Source organism: Dendropsophus ebraccatus, chromosome 12 (genome assembly GCF_027789765.1).
Source record: "Dendropsophus ebraccatus isolate aDenEbr1 chromosome 12, aDenEbr1.pat, whole genome shotgun sequence".
Taxonomy (NCBI): Eukaryota; Metazoa; Chordata; class Amphibia; order Anura; family Hylidae; genus Dendropsophus; species Dendropsophus ebraccatus.
The window spans coordinates 81,475,208-81,493,801 of NC_091465.1; the positions used below are offsets into that span (position 1 = coordinate 81,475,208).

The following is an 18,594-nucleotide window of genomic DNA, read 5'->3' on the forward strand; positions in this document are numbered from 1 at the left end:
CACCATCTTTGTAGTCTTTGGCATGGTAGGAGGAGTAGTTTTGCTACAGCTTTATATTAGTAGTTATAGTATATTCCCGGGTTATGGCTGCTGTTTGATTATTCTAGATGGTAATTTGCTGTGTTTCGGCAGAATGAGATGATGAATGATCTTTATGAATGTTATAATGTTTTAGGCAACTAATATACACAGTTATATAATGATATAATGCGGGTGATATATAAATTGCTGCAATCATCTCTTTCTCTGGCAGTGAGACCAGATCCCATGACATCCTGGAAATGACCTTAGAGTTTAGGACAACTGCAGATCATATAAGCAGAAGAATTATTATTAGAATTATTACTGACACAGCAAAACATATACAGCGGGAGCTGGGAAGGATCACAGACGCTGCCCGAGCAAGGCTGCATGGTTTCCTATCAAGACACATGATACCAGGTAGGAGACGACTAGATATCTATGGATATTGTATGACTATTGACAGCAGATCGCTCAGGCAGATCTTCTTTGAAACCTATGAAACAGGACCTGCCTAGGGTGTATATTACTGACCACACTGATGAGACCCCTGACAGGGAAACAAGAACACACTCCCGCAGATTGACTTTTCCTGGTTTATATCTTAAATCAAAAAATGTATTTCAATTTTTTTGAAACCTTTAAAAGGAGATCCCACAATTACCAGTCTTATCTGTCTAAAATATGATCTTTCCTGCGAAGAGGGGTTCAGCAGAACATATTTTCCTCCAGATTTGCAAATATATTGATGGTAGAAAGTCCAGTTCAACTATATTGGTACTGGATCCCGAAGATACATGAATTGACTGAGCGACCTCCTGGTCGCCCGATCATGGCAGGTAGGGGATCTGTGATGGAACCTTTGGTAAAGTATCTGGATTGGATGATGCCTCACCTTTTAGACAATGTTCAGTCATATCTTGAAGATGCAAGTGAAATATTGTGGATTTTTTGAATTTTTGCAAAGATTTTTCATAGTGTGACACTTGGCCAGTATATTCTGGCCGGTATTGACGTGGAGAGCCTTTAGAGATCCAATAGTTCTTGGCTATGTGTGTGAAATGCAAAATTTTGTATTAATCCATAACATGTTTCAGTTCGCTGGTGGATGGTTCCACCAGTGGGCTGGGACCATGATTGTTAGTCCGGTGGCACAACATTTTGCCAATTTACTTTTGGCAGACCTGGGAGATCAGTTGATTTTCAATGTGCAGAATCCCTTTGCCCAATATAAAGCCTTTTTTTGTGGTCCATAGATGATGTGCTAACTGTATGGAAAGGGACAGAATAGAAGTGTGAGAAGTTTCCCGGAATACATAAATGCTAATTAATAGAGACTAGCGAAGAAGATGGATATTCGTTTCACGAGATTCACAAATTTTGGGTCAAACTGAATTTCAATAAAACAGCCGAACTATAGCAGCCACAGTACTGGGACTATTACAGAAGGACAAATTTGTTAACACATGATCTTGTAAAAGTGTCCAAAATTGGAAAATCTGAATTGAAAAAAAAAAATAAAATGTTAATCAGCCAGTCATTCATTCAGTTTTTACCCTGGACAGCAGTGGACCTTGGTGGAACAGTGGCATAAAATCTATAAACTTTCTAAATAATCATTTAAAACATTCCAATCTCCTTTCAAGTTCCCTTTCACCTCCCCTTGTGTGGAACCTTTTGTATCTCCTGTTAGGTTACGTGGCACCAATATAAGTGACAATTTAATTTGGATTTCAATTTATTTAATTTTTATTCTAAATAGACGTAGAGTGACCCAGCGTGAGACGCAGTCTGATGCAGTTCAACTGATCGACCATCATCAATAAGAGCATTCAGGAATGACTCAGGGGTCATGGTCGTGGTGGCTGTCCCAAGGGGCTTTGATGAAGATAGCAGCTACCAGTAAGAACCAGTGGTCAGGCGAATACTAGCCAGGTTGATATTGTAGAAAAGATCCTCCAAAGTCTTGATTCATGGCAGTCAGTAGTCAATCCCGGAGCCAGCAATCATCAAAAGGATCTTCACGAAGCAGTGCCAACACTAATTTGTGGCAAGGGCAGGATGTTTTTCTCAGCCCTGTCTCCTGTTATGTAAGCTTTAAAAGACCATCAACAAGAGAGCTTCTTTCAAGCCTAGCGCTCCCCCCAGAGTCTTAGCCACTCTACCCTAAAGAATTTTTTTATTCAAATTTTGAATTAATTTTTTTTATTTAAATTTTTATTAAATTTTTAATTCAATTTTTATATAATTTTTAAAATTCAATAAAAAAAATCTCATTCAATTTTTTAAATAAGTCTCCCGCAGAAAGCACTGGTCGCTCAGGTAAATCTGTAATATTGGTGTCTAGGAAAGACAGGAGAGTTGCTGGAGAACTGATAACAAAGAAAAGGACAAATTAAGAGGTTTCACAGGAGCGGATGGATATACCTGAGAGGTATGACTAATTTAGGAAAAAGAAAGACAGTGAAAGAGACCTGCTTCCCCGTTAAGGAAAATGGCGGGACAACTAATGGCCCTGGAGTTTATAACCAGAGAGATTTATGTCTCTTCTCTGGATGTGAATCCTGTTTGGACTAGTTTTCTAAAGCTGATTGGATAGTAGAGGTATTACTAATAAGCCACATATGATATTTAAAATTGGTTTAGATTAGAAAATCACTTGGTTGACATCTTTAACAAAAAAACACCCACTATCAGCCCTCTTCTCCTCTCCATCTCTATATTGTTCTGTTAGTCTCTCCCTGCTCTGCTCTAACTGCCTGCTGCCATCCTGCTCTCTCCTCCATACACAGCCAACTGGCCACCTCCGTTACTAAACCGACTTATATAGAGGGGAAGGGGAGGTGCTGACATCACAGAGGGGCCTAATAAGCAGACCACTTCCCTGTACCTTTATATCCACAAATAGAATTCCAAGTGATTTTTCCAATAATTGGACTTAATCCTCACCTTAACCTGGTTACTTGAGATGAGCAAAGGAAATCCGGCAAAGTAAGATTTGCTGCTAAACCCGCTGCCAATTGCTTCATTCTGATTGGTAGTATGAGCCCCAGGCTTTTGTCGTTGGGGGTAGCTAGCTAGTAGTTTCCTTCCTGCTCAGCTTAGCGAAAGTCAGTAGAGAGTGTCTATCTTGCACTGTGCTCTACTGCAGTACAGTCCCCTTTAGTTTCTCCTTCTTTGGGGTGGGGGGGGGGGGGGGATGGGGGGTGGTGGTGACTGTCTTGAGGTTAAGCATCCAAAGTGTAGGCAAGAGGGGTTGTTCCCTTATCTCCGGCTACCCTGGGGGTTGAGTCTAGCAACACATAGTGGTGTGGGTCACTAGAGAGTGTGTGTGTGTGTGTGTGTGTGTGGCTAAACCTCCCTGGACTGAAGCTGTGCTCTAGGGGAATGTGACACCTAGTGGTTGGGGTAGGGCAAAAAAAAACAAAAAACACTACACTAGAATCGCTGTATTTTGTTTATTTGTTTCCAAGGGGGGAATTAAAGAAAGCATAAAAAGTTATACAGTATGTTCCAAAAGATGATACCAATAGAAAGTACAACTTGTCCCGGAAAAAACAAGCCCCCGTATAGATATATTGCCTGGTCATGAATAGGGTTAAATAATAGTCACACTTAATTATATTTATTCCCTGTTATATCTTTCCTGATTTAGTCGCTGACCATCCTCATACAGAATGGAGGCAGTGAAGCAGGTTTATCTTCTCCTCATCTGTCAAGGTAAATAGTCTCACAATTCCAGAACAATCGGATAGAATGAGATTCTGTGACTCCAGCCTCATGTTGTGTCATTGTCTCCAGGCTTCTATCTGGGCTCTGTATGTCATCAATGGGAGATCCCTGAACATATCACTGCTCTGCTCGGCTCCTGTGTGGAGATTCCTTGTACATATGATCCTGCCGGGAGACCAGGAGCGTCTAGCACTTTATGGTTCTTATATTACAATAATGATTATGAAGAAATCCTAAACACAAAAGACTCATCTGCAGTAATGGAGAAATACAGAGGCCGGACCTCACTGGTACCAGGGAATAATAGCTGCACCCTGCGGATAGATCCTGTGAGGAGGGAAGATCGTGGCAAATATTATCCAGGGATCATAGAGGATACATATATAAATGCATATAAGAAACCAACTGGAGGTGTTAATCTCTATGTCTCAGGTAAATATATATTATGACTGATACCAGGAACCACTGGGAATCTTCTCACTTGTCTTCTATCATTATATTTAATGGTAACATATGTATTTCTATTAGGTATAATGCAGTGTATACAGGGCCCACCAGAGGAATTACTTTCGAGCAGGGCCGGCGTCAGCACAGGGCTTACCTGGGCAAGTGCCAGGGCCCACAGTGCCTCTAGGGGCCCAGAGAGGGAGAGGGACCCGGTGTTCTTATGTTCAGCCCCCTCACTGTACTGCAAGGTGAGCAGGCTGAACATCAGATGAGATGGAGCAGGACCTGCACAGAGTGAGAAAAGGAATAAGGACCTGATCACATAACCCGAAGGTCCTCAACCTCACAGTGTGGAGAGCAGCCCGAGAGGAAGAGAGAGAAAACTGAGCTGTACATGCTGTGTGTAAGTGTCTATGTCTGTAAGTGTGTCAATTAGTCTGTGTCTGTCACTCGGTCAGTAAGTCAGTCAGTCAGTGTCTGTGTCAATAATGTGTGTTTGTGTATGTTAGTGGTGTCTCAAGTGATTGTGCATAGTGGATAGGTGAGGGGCCCACTGAGACTCTGTTGCTCGAGGGCCCACAAAAACCCTGGAGCCGGCCCTGGTTTAGAGGGCCCATTTTTATTCTGTACAAATTAATGCAACGAGGCAGTTTGGTGCACTGGGTATGCCGATCCCCCAACCGGCCCACCCCTTCTAACGAATGAATATATGCATACTACACATACATACACATGACTGGATACCACACACACATACACATAACTCTATATTGCACACACATATTCACATGACATGCATACTGCACACATATACACATGACTAAACTGTATGGACATATATACACATGGCTGAATACTACACAAACATATACACATGACATGCATACTGCACACACACACACACACACACACACACCAGACTGGTATACTGCGCACATTTATATATAAATCTGGATACTACACACCTATAAACTGCATGCATAACTAGATTCTGTGCACACTCACACACACATATACACATGACATGCATACTAGAGATGAGCAAACTTTTCAAAAGTTCGGTCCGACTGAACTTTCTGATTTTTTCGGAAAGTTCGGTCGGCCCGAATTTCGGATTTCTTCAGATTTCATAGTTTAAAGCATCTATATGATACGGGGGTAGTGTATTTGGTTGAATTTAGGGCTCTACATGTCAATAACATCATTATCTTTTCGGTATCTCAAAGTAATTTTTTTTTTTAAACTTCAATATTCACCATTACAGGGTCTATGCAGGAAACAGGTGGAGCAGCAGTAGCCAACATGGAGCCCAGGCAGGAGCAACAGTAGCCAACATAGAGGCCAGGCAGGAGCAGCAGTAGCCAACATGGAGGCCAGGCAGGAGCAACAGTAGCCAACATAGAGGCCAGGCAGGAGCAACAGTAGTCAACATGGAAGGCAGGCAGGAGCAGCAGTAGCCAACATGGAGGGCAGGCAGGAGCAACAGTAGCCAACATGGAGGCCAGGCAGGAGCAACAGTAGCCAACATGGAGGCCAGGCAGGAGCAACAGTAGCCAACATGGAGGCCAGGCAGGAGCAGCAGTAGCCAACATGGAGGTCAGACAGAAGCAACAGTAGTCAACATGGAGGGCAGGCAGGATCAGCAGTAGCCAACATGGAGGCCAGGCAGGAGCAACAGTAGTCAACATGGAGGGCAGGCAAGAGCAACAGTAGCCAACATGGAGGCCAGGCAGGATCAACAGTAGTCAACATGGAGGCCAGGCAAGAGCAACAGTAGCCAACATGGAGGCCAGGCAGGAGCAGCAGTAGCCAACATGGAGGTCAGACAGAAGCAACAGTAGTCAACATGGAGGGCAGGCAGGATCAGCAGTAGCCAACATGGAGGCCAGGCAGGAGCAACAGTAGCCAACATGGAGGCCAGGCAGGAGCAGCAGCAGTAGCCAACATGGAGGACAGGCAGGAGCAACAGTAACCAAAATGGAGGTCAGGCAGAATCAGCAGTAGCCAACATGGAGGCCAGGCAGGAGCAGCAGGAGCCAACATGGAGGCCAGGCAGGAGGAACAGTAGCCAACATGGAGGCCAGGCAGGAGCAGCAGTAGTCAACATGGAGGCCAATTAAGGCCCAGCAGTAGCCAACAAGGAGGCAAGGATAGGCACACCAGTAGTCAACCAAGAAACCAGTTAAGGCCCAGCAGCAGCCAACATGGAGGCAAGGGCAGGCACACCAGTTGACAACCTAGATGCCAGTTAAGGCCCAGCAGTAGCCAATAAGGAGGCAAGGGCAGGCACACCAGTAGTCAACCTAGATGCCAGTTAAGGCCCAGCAGTAGCCAACAAGGAGGCAAGGGCAGGCACACCAGTAGTCAACCAAGAAACCAGTTAAGGCCCAGCAGCAGCCAACATGGAGGCAAGGGCAGGCACACCAGTTGTCAACCTAGATGCCAGTTAAGGCCCAGCAGTAGCCAATAAGGAGGCAAGGGCAGGCACACCAGTAGTCAACCTAGATGCCAGTTAAGGCCCAGCAGTAGCCAACAAGGAGGCAAGGGCAGGCACACCAGTAGTCAACCTAGATGCCAGTTAAGGCCCAGCAGTAGCCAACATTGAGGCAAGGGCAGGCACAGCAATAGTCAACCTGGATGCCAGTTAAGGCCCAGCAGTAGCCAACATTGAGGCAAGGGCAGGCACAGCAATAGTCAACCTGGATGCCAGTTAAGGCCCAGCAGTAGCCAACAAGGAGGCAAGGGCAGGCACACCAGTAGTCAACCTTTTTTAAGATATAATTCTATACACCTGAACCAGATATTTTATCTCTCAGGATAAGATTGATGTGATATACACACTTTCAATCAGAAGGGTCCAAGTATGGAAATTGGGTATATAGCACGTTTTTTTTTTTTGTTTTTTTTTAGATACAATGCTATACACCTGAACCAGATATTTTCGTCTCTCAGGATAAGATGGATGTGATATACACACTTTAAATCAGAAGGGTCCAAGTATAGAAATTGGGTATATAGCACTTTTTTTAAAGATATAATGCTATGCACCTGAACCAGGTATTTTAGTCTCTCAGGAAAAGACAGATGTGTTATACACACTTTAGAAGTATAGGACTTGTATATCTGTACTGCACATTTTGGTTCTGTGCACCCTTTGCTGTCCTATGCCTAATCTATCTATCTTTCGCCCTCTCTATATGTCTCTCTCAATCACTAGATGTTTGTCCTCTCCGCTTTCCTAATCTTTCCTTTCCTTTCCCACAATATCTTCTCAGTAATCTGTAGTACACCACAACAACAGCAGATTGCTTCCTCTCTCTCTCTCTCTCTCTCTCTCTCTCCCTCTACACACTGCTTGGTACGGTCATGTGACCGCTCCTTTTAAAGCAATCACAATCACCGACATCACACAGGGGGTGGGCTAGTGCAAGATCTTTGCTGATTGGATGTGTTCAAGGCATCATGGGGAAGTGCTTTTCTTGCCTGGAACACTTCCTGCTTTCTAGAATGGCGGCTGCCATTTTAAAAAGCAAGGGGAAAAAAAAAAAAACGGAGCGGATTTCCAAAAATCTGAATCCGATCGGACTCGGATTTTTGGGAAAATCTGAACCGGATCCCATACCGGGCGAACCACACACATATACACATGGCTAGTACAAACACATACACCAGACATGCATATAGCACACACATATACACAGAAAATACAAATTGAATACACATCACATGCACACACACCTACACAAATACACCTTACTACAAAAAGTAGTGTAAACATAGATGTGGTTCAGGAAAGCAGCAGCAGCTGTTCTTTGCCTACAGACCGCCTCCCCCTCCCATCTCAGTTTCTTCCTCTGCTCAGGAATGGCGGACACAGATTCACTGCAATGTGCCACGCCTCTAAAGCCACACCCTATAGCCGCATAACCTATTACCATTACATAAGAAACAAATATTATCACCAGATCTTCATCATTTAGTGACTTATACCCCCTTATACCATTACTGCATAACATCCACTATACAAAGAGCAATGCTCTCCCTCCGCAGTGACCATTTACTGGTAGATTAGGCCATACACAGGCTCTGCAGACCTTAAAGGTGATTATATTGCAGTTATTCAGTGACTCACAGAGGAACTTTTTCTCTTGTTGTTCAGTTTTGTGTTTCTTTGTCATCTTGCCCCTCCCCCTGTGCCGCAGTGCCCCCCGTAGCAGCCCCTATATAGTATAGGCCCCATTCATGTGCAGGAGCCACCAAAAAGCACAGGTCCCTCTGTGTGCAGCAACCTCAACAAAGTATAGTTCCCCCTGTGTAGTCCCCACGTAGTATAGCCCCACTTTGTAGCCCCCCACATAGTATAGCCCCCTCTTTTGAGCCCCCACATAGTGTACCTGCACAAGGTGGTCTACAGTACTGTACTCTGACCCAGGAAGTCTCCCTCACCTTCCAAGTCATAGCAGATCCACTTCAGGCTGGGGCTTACATCCGGGGAAAGGACTGTGGAGGTAATCTCTCCATAGCTGTAACCCCTCTCTCCCCAGACAGAGAGTGCTGCATGTATGTGCTCACATATGTCCTGCTCATTCCTTCATACTCCCTGCAGTCTCTGTCAGTCCTGATTGGTCCATGCTGAACACACACCCCTTCCCCATTCATGTCATGTGACAACACAGACCTCTGACAGCAGCCCTGCTTCTCTATTCTAGCCTGTTGTACTGCACTACTGCATTATGGGGATCTGCAGTTCCATCCTGTATCTACAAACAACTGCTGTTTCTTTCATTCTTATGCAGTTACTATACATTATATACCACATGCTGATTGCTATACTGTACAGTAACTTATATATAACATATCCAGCTGCTGTGTTATCAGGGTTATACAGTTACTATACATTATACACCACATGCTGATTGCTATACTGTACAGTAACTTATATATCACATATCCAGCTGCTGTGTTATCAGGGTTATACAGTTACTATACATTATACACCACATGCTGCTATACTGTACAGTAACTTATATATCACATATCCAGCTGCTGTGTTATCAGGGTTATACAGTTACTATACATTATACACCACATGCTGCTATACTGTACAGTAACTTATATATCACATATCCAGCTGCTGTGTTATCAGGGTTATACAGTTACTATACATTATATACCACATGCTGCTATACTGTACAGTAACTTATATATCACATATCCAGCTGCTGTGTTATCAGGGTTATACAGTTACTATACATTATACACCACATGCTGCTATACTGTACAGTAACTTATATATCACATATCTAGCTGCTGTGTTATCAGGGTTATACAGTTACTATACATTATACACCACATGCTGCTATACTGTACAGTAACTTATATATCACATATCCAGCTGCTGTGTTATCAGGGTTATACAGTTACTATACATTATACTCCACATGCTGCTATACTGTACAGTAACTTATAATATCACATATTCAGCTGTTTCTAAATTTTGTTTCATTTGTTTTACATGTTATTCAGAATAAAAAATGATTCTTGGGGTGTGAAACCAATTGTCTACATTTCAGTGATTTCTTATGGGAAAAATTGCTTTAGTTTAAGGCTGGGTTCACACTATGTATATTTGAGGCTGTATTTGTGAGGCTGTATAGCAACCAAAACCAGGAGTGGATTGAAAACACAGAAAGGATCTGTTCACATAATGTTGTAATTGAGTGGATGGCCGTCATTTAATGGCAAATTTTTGCTGTTATTTTAAAACAACGGCTGTTATATTGAAATAATGGCAGTTATTTACCGTTATATGATGGCCATCCACTCAATTTCAACATTGTGTGAACAGAGCCTTTCTGTGTTTTCAATCCACTCCTGGTTTTGGTTGCTATGAGGACCTGACTTGAGGACCAAATACTGCCTGAAGTATACAGTGTGTGAACCCAGCCTATGAGTGGATTTGGATTTCATGACTCTGGGTATGGCTGAGTTCCTTCTGTCTCACCCCCCCCCCCCCCCCCCCCCCAATACACACTCCCCACTTTAAGGCCACACTCCAACACCCACCCCCTCCCCCTTTACCTTTATTTCACAAACTTCAACCTACTCCTCGCTTTTTATTAAAGTGCTTTGAAACATAACAATAAATAACATGTCAAATATTAAAAAAAATATTATCAAATTATTATAAAAAATATTACTTCTGTAAGTTGTAAAACCAGGGAGGTCTGGCAGGGCACCATCAGGGCAGTACCTGCCGCACCGCGCCGACTCAAGAGCCGACAATATGTCAGATGGTACTGCCGATACACCACACCGTTCCTAGGGCCCTATCCTAAAGGGAACAACACATAATTTGAACTCAACATTTTCCATCACCATCTAACTTGTATAGAAGGGAAGCCATCCCTATGATGGGTCCCCATTTATCCAAGCCCATTTGATGTGCCCTGCAAGACCTCCCTATGCAAGGATGTCATGACAAAGAGAACAAAAAAGACCCTCACCCACCCACCGTCGTAACCCATAGTGCTACTTAGGTCGGGCAGGCTGAAGCTGGTCCGACGGGCAACTGACAATCCACGTGCTCCTCCTTCTTATATGGACTCCGGCTCCTCCTTTGGTGAGTGACCTGCACCAATCCCCTGTCTTCTTTTCAAACCTCTTACCACCTTCCTTTAACCCTTTTCTATCCTCCTGCTCCTTTTATCCCCATGCTACTCATCCTCCCCTGCTACCTCCAGTCCCAGCTGAACCCAGTCATGCCGGGCCTCCACTATACTGCGCCCGCTCCGTGCCCTTCCTAGTACAGCCCCGGAATGAATTATGCTCGTAATCCAAGGCACCACTGTGCTACCTTAGGAGCCTGTGCCATCTTGTGGTCAAAAAGTTAAAGCTATCTTGTGGCCAAAAAGCAGTAGCCAACTTTCCATAGAAAACATGATACTCAGTGCCAACTGAAAAAAGAAAAGAAAAAAGAAAGGAACTCAGTGCCAACTGATAATCCAGCATAAGATAGAATTATATCATAATCATCAATCATCAATCATCATCCCATGATTGGCATATTCATATACAGAACTGAGAATGAATAATGGCGTCTGATGTACAACATATAATTCTACAGATGGAGATGCAGAATACACTCAGTTTTTTGTACCTGAAGATATGACTGAGGGAGAAGCCGCCACTATACGATGTTCTGTATATCACACATGTGGTTCCAGTCCTCCTTCTCTTCAATATAACATACCGGGGGAAGTTACACATCAATCAGAGGAGATTTATGAAGGATACTGGAGAGGACACTGGAAAGTACATTCAGAACTCACCTATATCCCTTCCTATGAGGATGATGGGAATCCTGTTCAGTGCACGACTACATATCCTAATGGACGAATAACGGAGAGATCCAAAACAATGGACATCCACTGTAGGTGACCGGTTTTTTTTTATGTTTCACATGTGTTACATATGGTTACATATGTGATACCTTTAGCAGCTGCCTGTACCCCAGCCCCCCCCCCCCACACACACACACATATCTCTGTATTTCCGAATCCCACTATTCTCTGTATACATACTGTATGGTCTCCATATAATATTTAAAAACCTAAAAACAACAGCCATCCCATGATACCCAGTCATGTCAAATCGTTATACAAATGTCCCCTAGGTCAGAGAGGAAAGGAAGGGAAGCTCCAATCACATGACTCTATTGTCAGGTCCACATGTTGTCCATCAGGTAGATATGGAGGAGACCAGAATGTTTTTATTATTGTTCCCTCATGTAGGAAAAATGTACAACAGAAGGGAGCAGAGATCGTCTCACTTTAGGCCGGGCCGGTGCTCGGGAATAGAACAACAGAAAAAAATGACCACGCCACTGGCATCCTCGCAATGGCTCCCATCTGTTAATCTAAAAAAAATTATAAGCGATCTACAAAAAACATAGTCGAAAAACCACAATTGCTGCTTTTTGGTTGCATCATACTGTACGTCAGTAAAAAAAAGTTACATCTAAAACAAAGTTAAAAACTATGGCAAGAAATAAGCCGGAATTAAAGGAGAAGTCCGTCAAAAAAGTATTGTATTATACAAATCACCAATATACACTTATTACTGGAAATGCTCATAAAGTGCTTTTTTCTCTGCACTTACTACTGCATCAAGGTTTCACTTCCTGGATAACATGGTGATGTCACTTCCTGGATAACATGGTGATGTCACTTCCTGGATAACATGGTGATGTCACTTCCTGGATAACATGGTGATGTCACTTCCTGGATAAACATGGTGATGTCACTTCCTGGATAACATGGTGATGTCACTTCCTAGATAAAATGGTGATGTCACTTCCTGAAAAACATGGTGATGTCACTTCCTGGATACCATGGTAATGTATCGACCCAACTCCCAGAGCTGTGCGGGCTGTGGCTGCTGGAGAGGATGAAGGCAGAGGGACACTAAGGGAAACAGGGCACTGAAGGGACACTGAGCATCCCTCTGCCATCATCCTCTCCAGCAGCCACAGCCCGCACAGCTCTGGGAGTCCGGGCGTGACATCACCATTTTATCCAGGAAGTGACATCACCATGTTATCCAGGAAGTGACATCACCATTTTATCCAGGAAGTGACATCACCATGTTATCCAGGAAGTAAAGCCGTGATGCAGTAGTAAGTACAGGGGGAAAAAAAACACTTTATAAGCATTTCCCGTAATAAATGTATATTGGTGAGTTATATAACTTTTGGGGGGCAATACAATACTACAATACTTTAATAAAAAATTTCCTGCACTTCTTCTTTAAGCCTTATAGACAGAAAGTATACAGCACAGACCAAAAGTTTGGACACACCTTCTCATTCAAAGAGTTTTCTGTATTTTCATGACTATGAAAATTGTAGATTCACACTGAAGGCAAAACTATGAATTACCATATATGGAATTATACAGTATACTTAACAAAAAAGTGTGAAACAATATTCTAGGTTCTTCAAAGTAGCCACTTTTTGCTGTGATTCCTGCTTTGCACACTCTTGGCATTCTCCTGATGAGCTTCATGAGGTAGTCACCTGACATGGTCTCCCAACAGTCTTGAAGGAGTTCCCAGAGATGCTTGGCACTTGTTGGCCCTTTTGCCGTCACTCTGCGGTCCAGCTCACCCCAAACCATCTGGATTGGGTTCAGGTCTGGTGACTATGGAGGCCAGGTCATCTGGCGTAGCACCCCATCACTCTCCTTCTTGGTTACATAGCCATTACACAGCCTGGAGGTGTTTGGGGTCATTGTCCTGTTAAATAATAAATGGCGGTCCAACTAAACGCAAACCGGATGGAATAGCAGCCGCTACAATCTCCAATTTTCATAGTCATAAAAATACAGAAAACTCTTTGAATGAGAAGGTGTGTCCAAACTTTTGGTCGGTACTGTATATCTGTATTTTTTCTGTGTAGAAAGGGGGGCATTTAAGCAAATTCATTTAAAAAAGAAAAGTAATTTATTTAAAGTACTAAAATAAAACAGAAGCTAGATAAGTTGGGTATCTCGGTATTCGCACTGGCCCACAGAATAGAGATAACCTGTCACTTTTACAGTAACTTGCAATGTGTAAGAAAAACAAACAAACCTAAATTTAGCTAAATTGCTGTTTTTTATTTTACTATTTTTATTTTATATTTATTTTTTTTTCACCCCACAAATATTCACCTTCAGCAATAGGCTTTATCCATGTTTTCTTGGAAGCCCGAGGATGGCATCCAACTTTTCCAGGCAGCAGAGAACTGTATGCATGTTAGATCCTCCGTGCTGTCCCCATTTCCACTGATGCTCGGCTACTGTTAGAAGATTAAAGAGAATAGGTGGAACAGACAGAGAGAAGTTCACCTCTCACCTTTTCTGTGTCTGGTGGATTGCATGTTTCAGAGGACTCCTCTTCTTTATCTCTCTGTCTGTTATGTTACTCGTTTCTGTGAGTGCTATATAACCTGAAAATACTGTCTGTCTGCAGCCACCACTAGGGGGAGTACAGGAGCTGACTGCATACTTACTGTATAATGTATTGCTGATAATAGAGATGGGCTATGAGAACCTTATTGTTTGCTTAATTATTTATACGTTTTATATAAATTTTATTTTTCTTTCAGTTTTAAAGACTGATGTAATAGCCTACATGTGTAATGGATCCTGGTCTGTAGACGAAGTCCCAAAGATGAATTTTTGGATATAATAAAACCATAATTATATTTTCCTTCAACAGATCCTCCTAAACATGTGACTGTCACCATCATCGGGAAGGATGAGGTGCTAGAAGGAAGTGATGTGACGTTACAGTGTAACAGTTTCTCCAATACTTATGTATTTAAGTATGAATGGTACAAAGGGAAAGAGGAATCCAGATTACCGGGGAGCGGACGGAAGATCACAGTGAGGAAAGTGACCAGAGACATGGAGCCCTATTCCTGTACTGCCAGAAATTATGTGGGAAAAGGAGAATCAGCCCTGACACATATACCTGTACTATGTATGTATACAGATACCTGTACTATGTATATATACAGATACCTGTACTATGTATGTATACAGATACCTGTACTATGTATGTATACAGAGATACCTGTACTGTGTATGTATACAGATACCTGTACTGTGTATGTACACAGATACCTGTACTATGTATGTATACAGATACCTGTACTATGTATGTATATACAGATACCTGTACTATGTATGTATACAGATACCTGTACTGTGTATGTATACAGAGATACCTGTACTGTGTATGTATACAGATACCTGTACTGTGTATGTATACAGATACCTGTACTGTGTATGTATATACATACCTGTACTATGTATGTATACAGATACCTGTACTATGTATGTATACAGATACCTGTACTATGTATGTATACAGAGATACCTGTACTGTGTATGTATACAGATACCTGTACTGTGTATGTATACAGAGATACCTGTACTGTAAATGTATATAGATACCTGTACTGTGTATGTATACAGAGATACCTGTACTGTGTATGTATACAGATACCTGTACTATGTATGTATACAGATACCTGTACTATGTATGTATACAGATACCTGTACTGTGTATGTATACAGATACCTGTACTATGTATGTATACAGATACCTGTACTGTGTATGTATACAGATACCTGTACTGTGTATGTATATACAGATACCTGTACTATGTATGTATACAGAGATACCTGTACTATGTATGTATACAGATACCTGTACTATGTATGTATACAGATACCTGTACTGTGTATGTATACAGATACCTGTACTATGTATGTATGCAGAGATACCTGTACTGTGTATGTATACAGATACCTGTACTGTGTATGTATACAGATACCTGTACTATTTATGTATACAGAGATACCTGTACTATGTATGTATACAGAGATACCTGTACTATGTATGTATACAGATACCTGTACTATGTATGTATACAGAGATACCTGTACTATGTATGTATACAGATACCTGTACTGTGTATGTATACAGATACCTGTACTATGTATGTATACAGAGATCCCTGTACTATGTATGTATACAGATACCTGTACTATGTATGTATACAGATACCTGTACTATGTATGTATACAGATACCTGTACTATGTATGTATACAGAGATACCTGTACTATGTATGTATACAGAGATACCTGTACTATGTATGTATACAGATACCTGTACTGTGTATGTATACAGAGATACCTGTACTATGTATGTATACAGATACCTGTACTATGTATGTATACAGATATACCTGTACTGTGTATGTATACAGAGATACCTGTACTATGTATGTATACAGATACCTGTACTATGTATGTATGCAGATACCTGTACTGTGTATGTATACAGATACCTGTACTATGTATGTATACAGATACCTGTACTATGTATGTATACAGATACCTGTACTATGTATGTATACAGAGATACCTGTACTGTGTATGTATACAGATACCTGTACTATGTATGTATACAGAGATCCCTGTACTATGTATGTATACAGAGATACCTGTACTATGTATGTATACAGATACCTGTACTATGTATGTATACAGATACCTGTACTGTAAATGTATACAGAGATACCTGTACTATGTATGTATACAGATACCTGTACTATGTATGTATACAGATACCTGTACTGTGTATGTATACAGATACCTGTACTATGTATGTATACAGATACCTGTACTATGTATGTATACAGATACCTGTACTGTGTATGTATACAGATACCTGTACTGTGTATGTATACAGATACCTGTACTATGTATGTATACAGAGATATCTGTACTATGTATGTATACAGAGACACCTGTACTATGTATGTATACAGATACCTGTACTATGTATGTATACAGATACCTGTACTATGTATGTATACAGATACCTGTACTGTGTATGTATACAGATACCTGTACTATGTATGTATACAGATACCTGTACTATGTATGTATACAGATACCTGTACTGTGTATGTATACAGAGATACCTGTACTATGTATGTATACAGATACCTGTACTATGTATGTATACAGATACCTGTACTGTGTATGTATACAGAGATACCTGTACTATGTATGTATACAGATACCTGTACTGTGTATGTATACAGATACCTGTACTATGTATGTATACAGATACCTGTACTATGTATGTATACAGATACCTGTACTATGTATGTATACAGAGATACCTGTACTATGTATGTATACAGATACCTGTACTGTGTATGTATACAGATACCTGTACTATGTATGTATACAGATACCTGTACTATGTATGTATACAGATACCTGTACTGTGTATGTATACAGAGATATCTGTACTATGTATGTATACAGATATACCTGTACTATGTATGTATACAGAAATACCTGTACTATGTATGTTTACAGATACCTGTACTGTGTATGTATACAGAGATATCTGTACTATGTATGTATACAGAAATACCTGTACAGGTCCCGAGATATGTGAAACAAGTCCATGACACTAATACACTGAGTGCTGGTAAAAAGCAAGGTAGCAGTAATTAATCCAGAGCGATAGTAAATGTGTATCTTACAGGGAATCTGTCTGCTGTGGGCCTGTACCTGACAGTGTGCTGTAGTTGTCAGTCCCCTAGTGACCAGGTTCCATTCTTGTGATGGAAATTATATGCATTTATTTTTTATCATTATATTTAAAAAAAATTACCTTACTGGGAATTATTTGAAATTTTAAAAAGCTACAATGAGAAAAAAATAAATGACTATATTTCCTTTGCATCAAGGGAATCAAACCCATTGGGGAAAAAAAGTGATTTACTCCTTAAAGAGGACCAATCACCTAAATTTAACTGTCCCTGTTGTAAAAGTTCCTCTCTCCCTAAGCCTATCTCTGAACATACAGACTGTCTTTGCAGTCTGTATCTTTCTAATTTACCTAATTCATCCTAGCGGCGCAGTAAGGCCGGGCGCGGCCATCTTGATTATGTCCCTTGCGTTCCAATGGTGCGTTCCACCGTCGGACAGCAAGTGACGTCATCAAGATGGCGCCCGGCTTTACTGCACCGCTACAGAGGACTGGGTAAAGTATAAGATACAGACTGCAAAAGCAGTCTGTATCTTCAGTAATAAACTTTGTGAAGATACAGACTGCCTTTGCAGTCTGTATCTTATACTTTACCCAGTCCTCTGTAGCAGTGCTGTAAAGCCGGGCGCCATCTTGATGACGTCACTTGCGGCCCGATGGTGGAACGCACCATTGGAACGCAAGGGACATAACCAAGATGGCCGCGCCCGACCTTAGTGCGCCGCTAGGATGGATTAGGTAAAATATAAGATACAGACTGCAAAGGCAGTCTGTATCTTTAGAGATAAACTAAACTGTCAGTTAGGACATTTATACACAGCGATCTCGCACTGTATAGCGCGGGATCACTGTGTATTTACAGAGCGGCGGGCAAAGGCTCATGGGAGCCCTTCCCGCTGCTCGGCATGCCGGGAGTTTCCTGTCGCGCGCCGGCTCTTTTCAAAAGAGCCGGCGCGCGACAGTGAAAGGAAATGCAAATATATTAAAACCCCGGCAAAAAAATTGATTAATTATATTTACAAAAATTAATTAAAAAAGAAACCTTATTAAATGGAGCAATAAAAAAAAAATAACATTTGGCCGTGATTGGTTCTCTTTAAACATAGCTTCAACAAAATTAGGCAGGAGGCCGGGCAGCATAGACTATTCATGAAGAAGAGAGAGGAGGAAGGAGTGTTGAAGTCTATCAGAGCACAAACGCCGAGCCACAACTCTTCTTTGACTCTTCATTACAGTACAGTGCATATAAAGACCATTTCATTATGATACA

General features: G+C 41.7%; 1 protein-coding gene across 4 annotated transcripts in view; it reads left to right on the forward strand.

The window, feature by feature from the left end:
• The first annotated feature begins 351 nt into the window (after nt 1-351).
• LOC138769079 (sialic acid-binding Ig-like lectin 13) overlaps nt 352-18,594 on the forward strand; it is a 35,903-nt gene continuing 17,660 nt past the window's right edge. For 2 of the 4 annotated variants that reach the window (XM_069947283.1, XM_069947285.1), the window contains exons 1-5: nt 352-441; nt 3,677-3,741; nt 3,823-4,185; nt 11,327-11,632; nt 14,461-14,724. In XM_069947283.1, coding sequence (XP_069803384.1) covers nt 3,699-3,741; nt 3,823-4,185; nt 11,327-11,632; nt 14,461-14,724 — 976 coding nt within the window. In that variant the 5' untranslated portion in view covers nt 352-441; nt 3,677-3,698. The remainder of the gene's footprint in view (nt 442-3,676; nt 3,742-3,822; nt 4,186-11,326; nt 11,633-14,460; nt 14,725-18,594) is intronic. The other 2 variants (XM_069947284.1, XM_069947286.1) reach the window with 2 other exon arrangements.